General features: G+C 39.4%; 1 protein-coding gene across 3 annotated transcripts in view; it reads right to left on the bottom strand.

Moving 5' to 3' along the window:
- Positions 1 to 16,783, bottom strand: part of LOC139747145 (kanadaptin) — a 116,396-nt gene that overhangs the window by 30,707 nt on the left and 68,906 nt on the right. For 2 of the 3 annotated variants that reach the window (XR_011712324.1, XM_071659088.1), the window contains exons 1-4: positions 7,658 to 7,796; positions 5,719 to 6,160; positions 4,925 to 5,079; positions 26 to 215 (exon numbers count right to left, since the gene is read on the bottom strand). Coding sequence is in view for 2 of the 3 variants with exons in the window: in XM_071659088.1 (XP_071515189.1) it covers positions 26 to 215; positions 4,925 to 5,079; positions 5,719 to 6,108 (735 nt within the window). In the remaining variant the exon portion in view is untranslated. Of the gene's footprint in view, positions 1 to 25; positions 216 to 4,924; positions 5,080 to 5,718; positions 6,161 to 7,657; positions 7,797 to 16,783 lie in introns of those variants that run through there. The other variant, XM_071659089.1, reaches the window with a different exon arrangement.

The raw sequence follows: 16,783 nt of genomic DNA, 5'->3' as shown, positions 1-16,783 counted from the left end.
ATGCCACGTTTAAAAATTGACTCACCTGCAGGATCAGCATACGAGTACTGCCTCCAAATTTCAGAATGTGACCGACACGAAGGTGGTAGTAGGTGCGCGGCTTCATTAGGTGTTTGTTATGGAAGGAACCGTGACTGCTACAGAGGTCATAAGCATAAAATCCTTGAGGATATGCTTCAGAGCCTTCTAGGCAATACTGAATTACACAATGAAATCTGGAAAAAAGCTATTAGTTAAATTATCATTCGTAAGAAAAAATTCAATATATTTCACACCACACAAAACATAAGAAAAAATTATATAGATACAAGTGATGGGTGATTTGAATGCAAAGGTGAGTAATGTGGCAGTTGAGGGAATAATTGGTATACATGGGGTGTTCAGTGTTGTAAATGGAAATGGTGAAGAGCTTGTAGATTTATGTGCTGAAAAAGGACTGATGATTGGTAATACCTGGTTTAAAAAGCGAGATATACATAAGTATACTTATGTAAGTAGGAGAGATGGCCAGAGAGCGTTATTGGATTACGTGTTAATTGACAGGCGTGCGAAAGAGAGACTTTTGGATGTTAATGTGCTGAGAGGTGCAACTGGAGGGATGTCTGATCATTATCTTGTGGAGGCTAAGGTGAAGATTTGTATGGGTTTTCAGAAAAAAAGAGTGAATGTTGGGGTGAAGAGGGTGGTGAGAGTAAGTGAGCTTGGGAAGGAGACCTGTGTGAGGAAGTACCAGGAGAGACTGAGTACAGAATGGAAAAAGGTGAGAACAATGGAAGTAAGGGGAGTGGGGGAGGAATGGGATGTACTTAGGGAATCAGTGATGGATTGCGCAAAAGATGCTTGTGGCATGAGAAGAGTGGGAGGTGGGTTGATTAGAAAGAGTAGTGAGTGGTGGGATGAAGAAGTAAGAGTATTAGTGAAAGAGAAGAGAGAGGCATTTGGACGATTTTTGCAGGGAAAAAATGCAATTGAGTGGGAGATGTATAAAAGAAAGAGACAGGAGGTCAAGAGAAAGGTGCAAGAGGTGAAAAAAAGGGCAAATGAGAGTTGGGGTGAGAGAGTATCATTAAATTTTAGGGAGAATAAAAAGATGTTCTGGAAGGAGGTAAATAAAGTGCGTAAGACAAGGGAGCAAATGGGAACTTCAGTGAAGGGCGCAAATGGGGAGGTGATAACAAGTAGTGGTGATGTGAGAAGGAGATGGAGTGAGTATTTTGAAGGTTTGTTGAATGTGTTTGATGATAGAGTGGCAGATATAGGGTGTCTTGGTCGAGGTGGTGTGCAAAGTGAGAGGGTTAGGGAAAATGATTTGGTAAACAGAGAAGAGGTTGTGAAAGCTTTGCGGAAGATGAAAGCCGGCAAGGCAGCAGGTTTGGATGGTATTGCAGTGGAATTTATTAAAAAAGGGGGTGACTGTATTGTTAACTGGTTGGTAAGGTTATTTAATGTATGTATGACTCATGGTGAGGTGCCTGAGGATTGGCGGAATGCGTGCATAGTGCCATTGTACAAAGGCAAAGGGGATAAGAGTGAGTGCTCAAATTACAGAGGTATAAGTTTGTTGAGTATTCCTGGTAAATTATATGGGAGGGTATTGATTGAGAGGGTGAAGGCATGTACAGAGCATCAGATTGGGGAAGAGCAGTGTGGTTTCAGAAGTGGTAGAGGATGTGTGGATCAGGTGTTTGCTTTGAAGAATGTATGTGAGAAATACTTAGAAAAGCAAATGGATTTGTATGTAGCATTTATGGATCTGGAGAAGGCATATGATAGAGATGCTCTGTGGAAGGTATTAAGAATATATGGTGTGGGAGGAAAGTTGTTAGAAGCCGTGAAAAGTTTTTATCGAGGATGTAAGGCATGTGTACGTGTGGGAAGAGAGGAAAGTGATTGGTTCTCAGTGAATGTAGGTTTGCGGCAGGGGTGTGTGATGTCTCCATGGTTGTTTAATTTGTTTATGGATGGGGTTGTTAGGGAGGTAAATGCAAGAGTTTTGGAAAGAGGGGCAAGTATGAAGTCTGTTGGGGATGAGAGAGCTTGGGAAGTGAGTCAGTTGTTGTTCGCTGATGATACAGCGCTAGTGGCTGATTCATGTGAGAAACTGCAGAAGCTGGTGACTGAGTTTGGTAAAGTGTGTGGAAGAAGAAAGTTAAGAGTGAATGTGAATAAGAGCAAGGTTATTAGGTACAGTAGGGTTGAGGGTCAAGTCAATTGGGAGGTGAGTTTGAATGGAGAAAAACTGGAGGAAGTGAAGTGTTTTAGATATCTGGGAGTGGATCTGGCAGCGGATGGAACCATGGAAGCGGAAGTGGATCATAGGGTGGGGGAGGGGGCGAAAATTCTGGGGGCCTTGAAGAATGTGTGGAAGTCGAGAACATTATCTCGGAAAGCAAAAATGGGTATGTTTGAAGGAATAGTGGTTCCAACAATGTTGTATGGTTGCGAGGCGTGGGCTATGGATAGAGTTGTGCGCAGGAGGATGGATGTGCTGGAAATGAGATGTTTGAGGACAATGTGTGGTGTGAGGTGGTTTGATCGAGTGAGTAACGTAAGGGTAAGAGAGATGTGTGGAAATAAAAAGAGCGTGGTTGAGAGAGCAGAAGAGGGTGTTTTGAAGTGGTTTGGGCACATGGAGAGGATGAGTGAGGAAAGATTGACCAAGAGGATATATGTGTCGGAGGTGGAGGGAACGAGGAGAAGAGGGAGACCAAATTGGAGGTGGAAAGATGGAGTGAAAAAGATTTTGTGTGATCGGGGCCTGAACATGCAGGAGGGTGAAAGGAGGGCAAGGAATAGAGTGAATTGGAGCGATGTGGTATACCGGGGTTGACGTGCTGTCAGTGGATTGAATCAAGGCATGTGAAGCGTCTGGGGTAAACCATGGAAAGCTGTGTAGGTATGTATATTTGCGTGTGTGGACGTATGTACATACATGTGTATGGGGGGGGGGTTGGGCCATTTCTTTCGTCTGTTTCCTTGCGCTACCTCGCAAACGCGGGAGACAGCGACAAAGTATAATAAAATAATAATAAATAAGTCTATTAGGGTTATTATAGTAGAATACTCTTAAAATAATTGCAATAATGCATGTTATGCTCATTCTCTAACATCACCTGTAACAGATGAGGGCATAAAACTATTTGCCATACAATACTGCCATTGAGTTAAGCTATTACAGATGTAATAACAACATTAACTTTTGGTAATGCCTTTCCTTCACATGGGTTCCATATTAAATATGCAACTATGTCTCACAAAAGATTCAAACATACCTAAATGCAAAAATCAACCACAATTCAAGATATATATTTGTACAGTACACTGGACAATTCAGTTGTACAGGATACTGTATAATTAACTTTAGTTCAATAGATGTAGGTCTATGACAAGCATAATGCATATCCCTACCATTTACTGACATGGAGGGCAAAACCCTAAATACAAAAAAGAAATCCTGACCCAAAATCTAAGATCCAAAGTAACTGTAAACCTGAACACACATGAAGAGCTGTAATAAAAATTGGATGTATGTATATAAGCAAATTCCTGACCCTTCCTATAAATCTTGACACATATCTATATGAAGATCTATGCAATCCTACCCATAAAATCAAACATAGAGCATAATAAATATGCAAACCTAAATAAAAAAAAATAATTATGAGAAAAAATGTATAACTTGAAAAAAATGGCCAAAATGAGAAACAAATGCCTGAGATCCCAGTGTGCAACCTCTCTCCCACTAACTTTCCTCCCTACAATTTCATTCTTTTCAACTCCTTTTCTAACAACTTCTCTCTCCTCTTTGACTTTTGTCTTGCTTACCCCTCCCCAACTGTCTTTCTTCACATGTCATCTCCTTTCCCACCAACTTCTTTCCTGCTAACCCTTTTCTACCTGACTTCTCACTCATTTCAGATCCTCCTCCAATGATTCCTTCCCTAGCCATTCTTCCACTAGCTCTTCTCCAGCAAAGTCCTCCTCAAGCCACTTGGCTTCTATGGAAGTCTATCCCATGATGATAGCTCTCTACTAAGAATATCCTGGTCAGCTCTTAATAATGGTCAGGTCAAGCAAGTGGCCTTAAAAACAATAATTTCACTTGAGAAGGGTCAATGCAAGACGACCATGTTCTATATGACCTCCTAGCAAAAACTCCTCACTACATTTGGTATCTTTCCTCCACACCTTAATTCAGAACACATTTCACAAGGCATCTCTGTCAACCCTTTCATAAGTTTCCTACAACTCCAAAATAATTGTAATCATAAGCAAGGAATAATGACATTAATGTTAGGAACACCTCTGCTAAGTCAGATTCCTTTATTAACAACAACAGTTCGCTCACACAAGTTTTGTCAAGTCACTAACAGACCACATCAAAACACCACCTCATATACTGTACCCTAATACAGCAGAGGAAGGGAGGAAAGAGGGCGAGAGGATGTGGTACAGAATAGTGGCATGTGGAGTCAGTGGTGGAAGAAATGGTAGAGCAGCAGAAGATAATAAGTATACCAGACTTATAATAGGAGGTCAACCCAATGACTGTCTCTCCACTAGCCTAGGTCTTAGCAGCTACCAAAAAATCCCTACTCCAGAAACAGAGGAACTACATCATACAACAGTTCCCAAGCACCTTATCTCAACTCCTATGAGCCCATGAAGTCTGTGCATTATTGCATGCAGCTACTATTAGAAACTTTAAAGTAGAAATGTTTGAGCTAACATAATGAAAATACCATGGACAGTTTTTGTATGTGGAACGCACATTATAACTACTTCTGGCATTAATCTGAGACAGTGAAGTAAATACTCATCCAGTAACTGTACATCAGTTTTGTATATTTTCATTCCTCTTCCTAATGATATGTTGAATTTACTGAGGCTAAACAGGAATTCTGATGAATGACTAGAAACTCACCGTGATAACGATGGATGTTCCATAATAATGTCACACTGAGCAAGGCGACCGACAACTAAAAATGGTTTGTTCAAAGGTATGACATCAACAATAGTTCCATTCTTTATAACCTCAAATGAATACTCAGCAGCAGGTAAGCCACTCCAGGATGGTTCCTGAGGAAAGATATAAAGCAGACAGATTTCTTAATAAAGGGATAAAATATAAATGTATTTGAAAATTTTCAAATATCACTTTCCACATTCAAAGTTATTTGGTTTATTCTAAATCTTTCCATCATAGTAATAAAATGTATTCACATAAATTCCATAACTGGTTATATGTTTCACAGATACTTCCTTCTTTTGTCTTTCCAAACATTAGCCTGAACACATCTCGATGAAATACACACAACTTTCCATCTTTCCTTACCCAATTTGTCTTGCCTTTCTTGCAAACATAAATTTCACCCTCATCTATTTCATTTCCTCTAACCATAACCTCTCACACACCAATATCAAACAAAAACAAAATGCATGACCAGCTGTGTAAACAATTATTGCCTGAGCTTGTACCCAACCTTTAAAACAAAAATCATAAAAGTATTAATCAATAATAAAACCCAGCAAAGTATGAAGATCTTCTTATGCTCCCATCTATACCACTGAATATGAAATATACATAATGGTAGGCATTATTTCATGATTACCATGATAATAAGTTAAGCAATACTATGTGGCTATAAATGAGAAAACCAACCTATCACTGGAGCAACAGATGAAAAAAATTATGTGTATCTAAATAAATAAACCTACCGTATAAGGAACTGGCACTTTCTTCTCAACTGCCGGTAGTGCAGGGGGTGTTTTGGTTGATTTTGGTATACCTGATGCCTCAGAAACTATATTTCTGCCTTCCTCTAGCTTCTCTTCTGATTTGCTCTTCCTTTCTTCTTGCTTTGTGTTTAATCTCTGAGTCCTCTTGATAAAGACAGGTTTCTTGAATGGGAAATTTACTGGAACTTTAAAGTTATCTTCATCTTGAGTCGTGGTTTTTATGCTCACAGGAGTTTTAAAACTGCCTTCTTCTGCAGCCACTGCTGGCTCCATGTCACCTGTATTTTTGATGCCATCATCTTTCTGAGTTACAATTTTACCTGAGATGCCAGATGTATCTTCTGGGCTACCATGCTGATCTCCCTCCATACCTTCCAATCAAACACAATGATAACCTTCAATGTTCTCCGACCATTTACGCCTGAAATAAAACAGAAATTTTTATCATCTATTATTACAATACTTTGTCGCTGTCTCCCACGTTAGCGAGGTGGCACAAGGAAGCTATACATTTCAACAAATATATACATACACAGACAATTACATATATACACATGTACATAATTTGTACTTGCTGCCTTTATTCATTCCTGTCGCCACCTTGCCACACATGGAATGACAACCCCCTCTCCCCCGCATGTGCGCAGAGTAGCACTACAAAAAGACAACAAAGGCCACATTCGTTCACACTCAGTCTCTAGCTGTCAAGTATAATGCACCATAACCACAGCTCCCTTTCCACATCCAGGCCCCACAAAACTTTCCATGGTTTACCTCAGATGCTTCACATGCCCTGGTTCAATCCACTGACAGCACATACACATATATGTACATACATATAATTAGGCTAACAAGAGAGAGAAGCAAAATCCAGTCCTGAAGCAAATAATATTTCTTTATTTGGAAAGAAGGCAAAGTTATTCTCAAAACTAAAGAAAAACACTGATCCAACATATATATAAAGTCATACAATCAAAAACTATCCTGTACACCAGTAAATCAGCTACACATATGATCACCGTGAATCATTGTGGGCCATCTCACTGTAAAGATATGTGCTGAAGTTTTACTGGGGAACATATCATCTTAGAATTTGGCCCCTCCTTTCATGTGCATATGGGGTCCCATTAGACATGGATGAAATTGGGGGTAAAATGCCTAACAATCACGAGCTGCTCAGATGTGTACAAGAACACATTCAAATTTTTGTGATATATATATTAAAAGATTCAAATCCTTCTAATCTTTTAACGTTTAATTTCGCCAAGAAAAAGAAATCCCTCTCCTCCAAGGGAAGTGAGATAACGCCTCAGCAAATTTTTAAACTAAGCCTAAGCTGATGAGTTGCAAATGTGAAAGTTGCCTAGGTATTTTTTTCCAAGTTATTTCAATGAGACAAGCCTTTACTGTAAGTCAATAAAGAGAACTATGATCAGGGAACTTTTAAGGTTAAGTAATGTAAATGTACATTGTTAAACAAGTACATTTACACAGTACCCATGAAAATAGTATAACTTCTCATAGTATAACTTATCTTAAATTTTACAGCGCTTAAAAAATACGATTTATGGTCTCGTATTTACATTCAGTTGTCTGGGGTTTATGTGTTAATAAGTAGGACAACCAGCATTGTCGAATCAATACTTTAGACCCGTCTTTGCCGATATTTACAAAATCTATCGGTAAAATAACCACTCGGTCATCAACAAGATTATAACCCTGAGGTGAATCGAAGAAAATACTGACACTAATAATGTAAATTATACTTAATACAGAGCAGCTTATCAACATGATTTTTTATGATGTTGGTTAATCTAACATTTATTCTAAACGGTTTACAATCAGCACGTTTTTCTACGCGAGAGTATTTTTGTTGCTTTCCTACACAAACTATATCTTAACGTCCTTAAAAACTTACACTCCCAGCTTCTTTAGCTTGTCTTTAACATGTAAAGTTTACGTGGACCTCCTCTGTTTCCAATTAGACCGAAGTTTTATGTTTCTGTGGAGAATTGTGGCGAACATCACAAAGTTGTTTACACACATGTGGCGTTCTTGTACACAGCCTCAGCGTCAGGCCGGATTTCCGTGAAGAACCAGAAACGCAATTTTTGCTGCCGCTTTGAATATATGGCTAAATATTGCTCTTATCCTTAAGTAAATCTATATTGCTTTCGATTCTATATTTCTGTGGAGAATTGTGGTGAACATCACAAAGTTGTTTACACACATGTGGCGTTCTTGTACACAGCCTCAGCGTCAGGCCGGATTTCCGTGAAGAACCAGGAACGCAACTTTAGCTGCCGCTTTCAATATATGGCTCAACATTGCTCTTATTCTTAAGTAAATTTATATTGTTTTCGATTTTATATATATATGTATATAATATTTTTTTCTCACCATTTCCCTATAACTTTCCCTGAATCACGGCCATTATCCACTTACGACAAATGTTCCTCTCAAGCCTTTTCTTGTATGGCGCCTACCTCCGGGTACCTCTGTTGCATTTTAACTTGTATATAATACATTCTGAATGACTTAAAATAAAGTAAAGAGAAGAAAAGCAATGATAAGAGGGTAAAAATATAAATTTTGCTTTGTTTGTGGTCAATTGTAACCGAGAGGAAATTCGCACACGCATTATACTATAAAGCATATTCTGATCAGATTTTCTTATTTTACGCAGAATGTAAATTTCAGTATGTTCTCTAGTCTCAAAATCTATGAAAAAGATGTATTTAGGCAAATAACTGAAGACACTTTTGCTTTACGTAATGGAGCTGCCCACGCAAGAGATTACTTGGAGATACAGTTACATAATTGAGTGTTTGTATATCAATTAAATACCCGCCATAGCCTAATTGTTTTTTCCAGTGTTCTCCAGTTCATTATAGAAAATAGTATATAAATGATTTAACCACATTATGTTGTTTTTGACTTGTAATGGTGATTGCATTAGAATTCCGGACTATTATGGCGATAAGGTAATGATGATATTGATGGCTGCATTGTGGTAACAAGGCTAGGTTGGTGACTGGGTGTGAGGTGGTGATTAGGGCACTGGTTACACTATGATGATAAGAGGTAATGGTGGTATTGTGACGATATGACGGACTGTACCGTGATGACAGGGTAATTATGTCGGCTGGTTCGTCCTGTGACGATTGGGGTCATGATGGCGACTAGTTGTACGGTGATGATTGGATAAGGATGGATGGGGGATTGGTTATACTGTGGCGATTGCTTAACGATGATGACTGGTCGTACTGTGATGACAAGAGTATTAGCGGTGATTGGTTGTACTGAGATATACAGTAATGGTTCTCGAGTACAATCCAGCACCTTTCCTTTTGACCTTCGCTGTGGCTTATTATTTTTTTTTTTTTTTTTTTAGACTTTGTCGCTGTCTCCCGTGTTTGCGAGGTAGCGCAAGGAAACAGACGAAAGAAATGGCCCAACCCCCCCCCATACACATGTATATACATACGTCCACACACGGAAATGTACATACCTACACAGCTTTCCATGGTTTACCCCAGACGCTTCACATGCCTTGATTCAATCCACTGACAGCACGTCAACCCCTGTATACCACATCGCTCCAATTCACTCTATTCCTTGCCCTCCTTTCACCCTCCTGCATGTTCAGGCCCCGATCACACAAAATCCTTTTCACTCCATCTTTCCACCTCCAATTTGGTCTCCCTCTTCTCCTCGTTCCCTCCACCTCCGACACATACATCCTCTTGGTCAATCTTTCCTCACTCATTCTCTCCATGTGCCCAAACCATTTCAAAACACCCTCTTCTGCTCTCTCAACCACGCTCTTTTTATTTCCACACATCTCTCTTACCCTTACGTTACTTACTCGATCAAACCACCTCACACCACACATTGTCCTCAAACATATCATTTCCAGCACATCCATCCTCCTGCGCACAACTCTATCCATAGCCCACGCCTCGCAACCATACAACATTGTTGGAACTACTATTCCTTCAAACATACCCATTTTTGCTTTCCGGGATAATGTTCTCGACTTCCACACATTTTTCAAGGCTCCCAAAATTTTCGCCCCCTCCCCCACCCTATGATCCACTTCCGCTTCCATGGTTCCATCCGCTGACAGATCCACTCCCAGATATCTAAAACACTTCACTTCCTCCAGTTTTTCACCATTCAAACTCACCTCCCAATTGACTTGACCCTCAACCCTACTGTACCTAATAACCTTGCTCTTATTCACATTTACTCTTAACTTTCTTCTACCACACACTTTACACTTTATTATATATATATTATATATATATTATATTATATGGCTTATTATATACTCGGTAATAACTATGTAAAATCCACTAGAGAAACAGATAACACTTGAAATCATTATCAAAATGAATTTCTCGGCTTGTGATTCATAAAAGCAAAAAAAGAAATAAATTAGAAGACTTAAATCTACATAATATTGATAGGATGACATTGGGAATATAGATTTTGTCCTAGAGAAATACATATTCTTGTTTAGATCAGAGAACTAACTAGGCCGTCTTCTTCCGTCATAACAATGTTGCCTTCTCCAGATCTCTCAGCCCACATTTTTTTTACTTTTGAGAGAGCTGAGGAATTACTTTCCCCTTTGCCTAGTCCTCTCTTCTCCTCTCCTCTTCTTTTACCATCAAGTCAGCAACTTTTCCGGCACTGCTCTCCCTCAGTATAAGTTGAAAATGTGATTGTAAAAGAAACCTGAACTGTCGACTGACTCAGCCATCACTCACGATATTCTTCATATTTTTTTCAGTATTAGCTTTCACTCTCTTCTTATATCAAATGCTGTGTATACACATTTATGCATTGGCGTACAGTTTTTGTGAATGAAAATACAATATATATATATTGGAAAGGATCACAATTTTGCGCGTGATCAAGATATTCCTACGAGTCCACGGGTAAAATGAAACGCGGAAAGTTCCCAAGTGCACTTTCATGTAATAATCACATCATCAGGGGAGACACAAGAGAGAAATATAACAGTCAGTTGATAAACATCGAAGTTTATGAACGCTCGTTGTATGTTTTGGACAATCACATGTTTAACAAATGGCGTCCTAGCTTCGTCACTTCGATGTATATCATCTGACTGTTGTATTTCTCTCTTGTGTCTCCCCTGATGATGTGATCAATACACGAAAGTGCACTTGGCAACTTTTCGTGTTTCATTTTCCCCGTGGACCCATAGGAATATATATATATATATATATATATATATATATATATATATATATATATATATATATATATATATTAAAAAAAAGATCAATGAGCTAAGAACATTTTCTTGTCATTATAATGTGACGTTTTCATGAGATTTTACTTTCTAAATTACATGAATTGTAGGAGGGAGGGGTATGGTTATGTGGTTAATTCATTCTGGTTACAAGAGGGAATGTATGGGCCTAGATCTACGCTCACGCCATCATGGTAGAAAAGGTAGAAAAGGGAAAAGGCCCACGCCATCATGGTAGAAAATGGAAGACGACCGATAATTTCTATTATATTTAAAACGCTACCGTTAGCGAGTGACTGGCTAGGTCTCCCCCACAACAAACACATCTTTACCACCAACAGTGACTGATAATGGTATTGTAGTGGTGGTGACTGATGCCAAGTGGTAGTAGCGAAGTGGTGATGACCGATGATGGTGGTGGAGGTAGCGTAGTGATTGTGGAGACATGGTGATAATTTTTTTTTTCCAGGTTCTATACTCCTGTGTTTCGGTTCCCGCTACCGTCTTCAATGTTGGGTTATCTTTTCTCCAAGTCCTCTCAGCCATGTTTACGTTACTTTCCTTCTTCAGATACCATTCATTTTTACTTGAGGTTTTGGTTCTCCAAGTTCTGCTGACGCCTTCAGTATTGGACCTATCCTCTTTCAGGGTCTTCATTTCATATCTCCTCAAGTCTGAGTTCCTATACCCGGATCTTTCCCTTTGAAGTCCATTTTCTTTATAGGCATTTTCGTCTCCATTTTCTCTGCTCTGTTTCCATATCCGGGTGTTATTACCTTCATCATCTTGATTGGAGCTAATTTTGGATATCGTAAACTACAAGACTTTTGGATGATTAGGTTAGATGGGGGTTCAATCAGGTTAGGTTTGCACCCTCATTCACCCCTCACCTAACCTTAGTTAGTTGGTTGAGATGCAGCTTCACAAGGTATCTCCAAAAGCTATATCCTAGGTCATGTTTTCTTCATTTCAGTATCGCGAGTCCATACATACTCTCCTCACATTATTTACATACATTTGTGAACTTGAAACAAAAAAAAAATATATATACATATCACATATCTACGACATGACCATTATCACAAGTGCAGTGTTATTGTTTTGATGTCAAGAGGTAGACACGATATGACCGATAAAAACGCAATATATAGAGTGAGTTGGAAGGATATGGTATACCGGGGTCGACGTGCTTGTCAATGGACGGAACCCCGGTATGTGAAACGTCTGGGGTAAACCATGGGAAGGTCTGTGAGGCCTGAATGTGGATAGGGAGTTGTGGTTTCGGTACATTGCAAATGACAGCTAGAGACAGTGAACAAATGTGACCTTTTTTTGACTTTTCCTGGCGCTACCTCGCTGAAGCGGGGGTCAGCGATGCTGTTTCCTGTGGGGTGGGGTGGCGCCGAAATGGATGAAGGCAAGCGAGTACGGCTGTGTATGTGAATGTATATGTATATATGTATATGTATGTATATGTACGTGTAGGGGCATGTATACATATGTGTGTGTATATGAGTGGATGGGCCAGTCTTCGTCTGTTTCCTGGCGCTACCTCGCTGACGCAGGAAACAGCGATCAAGTATTATTTAACTCACAAACGTGCTGCTGTAAGGCACAACAGAATAGAGGAATTTTAAAATCTTATGGTGCAAGAAACTGTCAGTTTAGCTGTCAAATCAGTCCATTCATTTTTTATCTACGGGTATGCAACATAGAAGATTTAGGAGAGGGACTGTAGCCGAAAACTCTGAATTTGAGTCCGGGACTGGCAACGTTCTATGGGTTCCATTTGCCGCATTTATAAAAAATCACTGCTATGAAAGTAAATAAACCTAGGTGGAATAAACTCAGGCACTTTGTAATGTAATCACGTGAGGTCGATAAATTCAGGACGTAGGATCGAGGCAAGATTTGAATGAAGAAATCTAATCTCATTGACGCTATCGGACTCCATCCAACTCACCGCTACCCCCAAAACAAAGTACTTGAGTCTGTGCGTGTGTGTTTGTGGCAATCTCCTTCAACAAATGTTCTGTTTCTTATGTTACTGTTGCATTAATACTTTGATTAAATCTTTAAGACATTATCGATTAACGATAGTGAAGAGTTAGGGAATTATCTATGCATTTAGCCATCCATTCACCTATTTTTCTATCCGTTCGACCATTTAACTGTGAAGCTGACAATCAATAAATTAAACCATGGTTCATTCTATATGTCCAGGTTCATATTCTTCCTTCCAGTAAAAACAATGTTGCCTAGGTTGACTTTAGCTCTTAGCAAAGACACTGTGCATCAAAACAAGTTGGTTTGACAAATTAAGAGTAAGGTGTAATAATAACAAACTGCGCTTTCAACGAAAAACACCTACATAATTTATATGGTTAGAATTAGGATGGCCTAACATCCAACTGCCGTCTGTGTAAGTCACATGTGATTAGATTACACAAGAAGGCTGGTTAAATCTACTTCGGGAGTGTGGTCGTCACCTGCTACGTCTTTGTCTTTGAAGAACTGTTGAATTACAGGTTTCCGAGGGTACATGAACCATAGCAGGGGGAAAATGTGCCTTATTCATGTGATACATAATGTCCATGTACAGCCATACCAACCTAGCGCCACCATACATGGTACACCTATGTCTTATCGATGTTACTAGACTACACCATAATGAGGTTACATCGCGAGTGGGAAATCACCCTCTACGACCTCAGGGCATTGTAAGTAAGATGTAGAAATAAAAGGAAAGGTACGATATTGTCAAAGAACTCACTCATAAGTCAGTCTCATGTCTCTACTATTGATTGTAACGCAGTCTTAATTTAATGTTGCAGGAGCATCATTAAAGGGGTCCAGTGGTTAAATAATAATAATAATAATAATAATAATAATAATAATAATAATAATAATAATAATGATAATAATAATAATGAAAATAATAATAATAATAATAATAATAATAATAATAATAATAATAATAATAATAATAATAATAATAATAATTTTTTTTTTTTTTTTTTTTTTTTTTTGCTTTGTCGCTGTCTCCCGCGTTTGCGAGGTAGCGCAAGGAAACAGACGAAAGAAATGGCCCAACCCACCCCCATACACATGTATATACATACGTCCACACACGCAAATATACATACCTACACAGCTTTCCATGGTTTACCCCAGACGCTTCACATGCCCTGATTCAATCCACTGACAGCACGTCAACCCCGGTATACCACATCGATCCAATTCACTCTATTCCTTGCCCTCCTTTCACCCTCCTGCATGTTCAGGCCCCGATCACACAAAATCTTTTTCACTCCATCTTTCCACCTCCAATTTGGTCTCCCTCTTCTCCTCGTTCCCTCCACCTCCGACACATATATCCTCTTGGTCAATCTTTCCTCACTCATTCTCTCCATGTGACCAAACCATTTCAAAACACCCTCTTCTGCTCTCTCAACCACGCTCTTTTTATTTCCACACATCTCTCTTACCCTTACGTTACTTACTCGATCAAACCACCTCACACCACACATTGTCCTCAAACATCTCATTTCCAGCACATCCATCCTCCTGCGCACAACTCTATCCATAGTCCACGCCTCGCAACCATACAACATTGTTGGAACCACTATTCCTTCAAACATACCCATTTTTGCTTTCCGAGATAATGTTCTCGACTTCCACACATTCTTCAAGGCTCCCAGAATTTTCGCCCCCTCCCCCACCCTATGATCCACTTCCGCTTCCATGGTTCCATCCGCTGCCAGATCCACTCCCAGATATCTAAAACACTTCACTTCCTCCAGTTTTTCTCCATTCAAACTCACCTCCCAATTGACTTGACCCTCAACCCTACTGTACCTAATAACCTTGCTCTTATTCACATTTACTCTTAACTTTCTTCTTTCACACACTTTACCAAACTCAGTCACCAGCTTCTGCAGTTTCTCACATGAATCAGCCACCAGCGCTGTATCATCAGCGAACAACAACTGACTCACTTCCCAAGCTCTCTCATCCCCAACAGACTTCATACTTGCCCCTCTTTCCAAAACTCTTGCATTTACCTCCCTAACAACCCCATCCATAAACAAATTAAACAACCATGGAGACATCACACACCCCTGCCGCAAACCTACATTCACTGAGAACCAATCACTTTCCCCTCTTCCTACACGTACACATGCCTTACATCCTCGATAAAAACTTTTCACTGCTTCTAACAACTTTCCTCCCACACCATATATTCTTAATACCTTCCACAGAGCATCTCTATCAACTCTATCGTATGCCTTCTCCGGATCCATAAATGCTACATACAAATCCATTTGCTTTACTAAGTATTTCTCACATACATTCTTCAAAGCAAACACCTGATCCACACATCCTCTACCACTTCTGAAACCACACTGCTCTTCCCCAATCTGATGCTCTGTACATGCCTTCACCCTCTCAATCAATACCCTCCCATACAATTTGCCAGGAATACTCAACAAACTTATACCTCTGTAATTTGAGCACTCACTCTTATCCCCTTTGCCTTTGTACAATGGCACTATGCACGCATTCCGCCAATCCTAAGTTCGCTATGTACGTAATCATTTTCGCAATATACAATTCACTATAGGTTACGATGGCTTCTCTTCATTTTCGATTAATTTATTCAGATGGCCATCAATCATATATATTCTTTTTCTCGCTCTCGTACAGTGCCTCGTAAAGTAAACCTAGCAAAGTCATACAGCTTCAGTTATCCTCATACAAAACAGCCCCTCCTCCCCACGTTATGATAACGCCGTTGCTCAACATTCAAGGCTAAATATGTTGAATGAATTAGGTAAACACTGGATGTGGGTGGATGTTGGACTTCCGGGATAAGATACGTGGGGGTTAAGGAGAGGTGGGTTGAAGGGCACCGGGTTCGAGTGAGTGGCGACTCCTCCGCCACAGTGGCTGATTATCAAACTGGTGGTGGTGGTTCTTCTTGTGTTACCAAGCGCTGAGGGATCGTTGTCTCCAGAGGCAGAGGGACCTTAAAAATTAAAAAAAATAAACGAAACCTGACGAAACATCCATAAACACCTAGTGCGTGTGTTCGATTATGGCGCGTGCTCGCGCGTCTGGCGGTTTTAAAAGACTTGGCCAGAACCATCTCCAGAGACCACATACGGGACTCCGACCCTGGTTCAGTCTGACTCACGTTCTCAAAGAGCGTGACAAGAGGTAAAGGGACAGGCTGGCTTGTTGGATCTAACTCGTGGCTGTACATTTCCTCTTCCAGTTTTTGATGCCGTATGAATAACGATAACATCTATGCATGACGATGATAAGCATATATATATATATATATATATATATATATATATATATATATATATATATATATATATATATATATATATATATATATATATATATTCCTATGAGTCCACGGGGAAAATGAAACACGATAAGTTCCCAAGTGCACTTTCGTGAAATAATCACATCATCAGGGGAGACACATGAGAGAATATCTTGATCACGCGCAAAATTGTGATCCTTTCCAACATTTATATATATATATATATATATATATATATATATATATATATATATATATATATATATATATATATATATATATATATATGTATCATATAATTTTTTCCCATACATATACATTTCCAGCGTTAGCGAAGTGGCGTAAGGAATAGATAACCGAGCCTTTCAGGCAAAAATCCTCACTTGGCTCCCCTTTGCTCCTTTTTAGGGAAAATTAAAGCA

This window comes from Panulirus ornatus, chromosome 67, assembly GCF_036320965.1.
Source record: "Panulirus ornatus isolate Po-2019 chromosome 67, ASM3632096v1, whole genome shotgun sequence".
In the NCBI taxonomy this organism is placed as follows: domain Eukaryota; kingdom Metazoa; phylum Arthropoda; class Malacostraca; order Decapoda; family Palinuridae; genus Panulirus; species Panulirus ornatus.
This window is presented reverse-complemented; position numbering and strand designations above follow the sequence as displayed.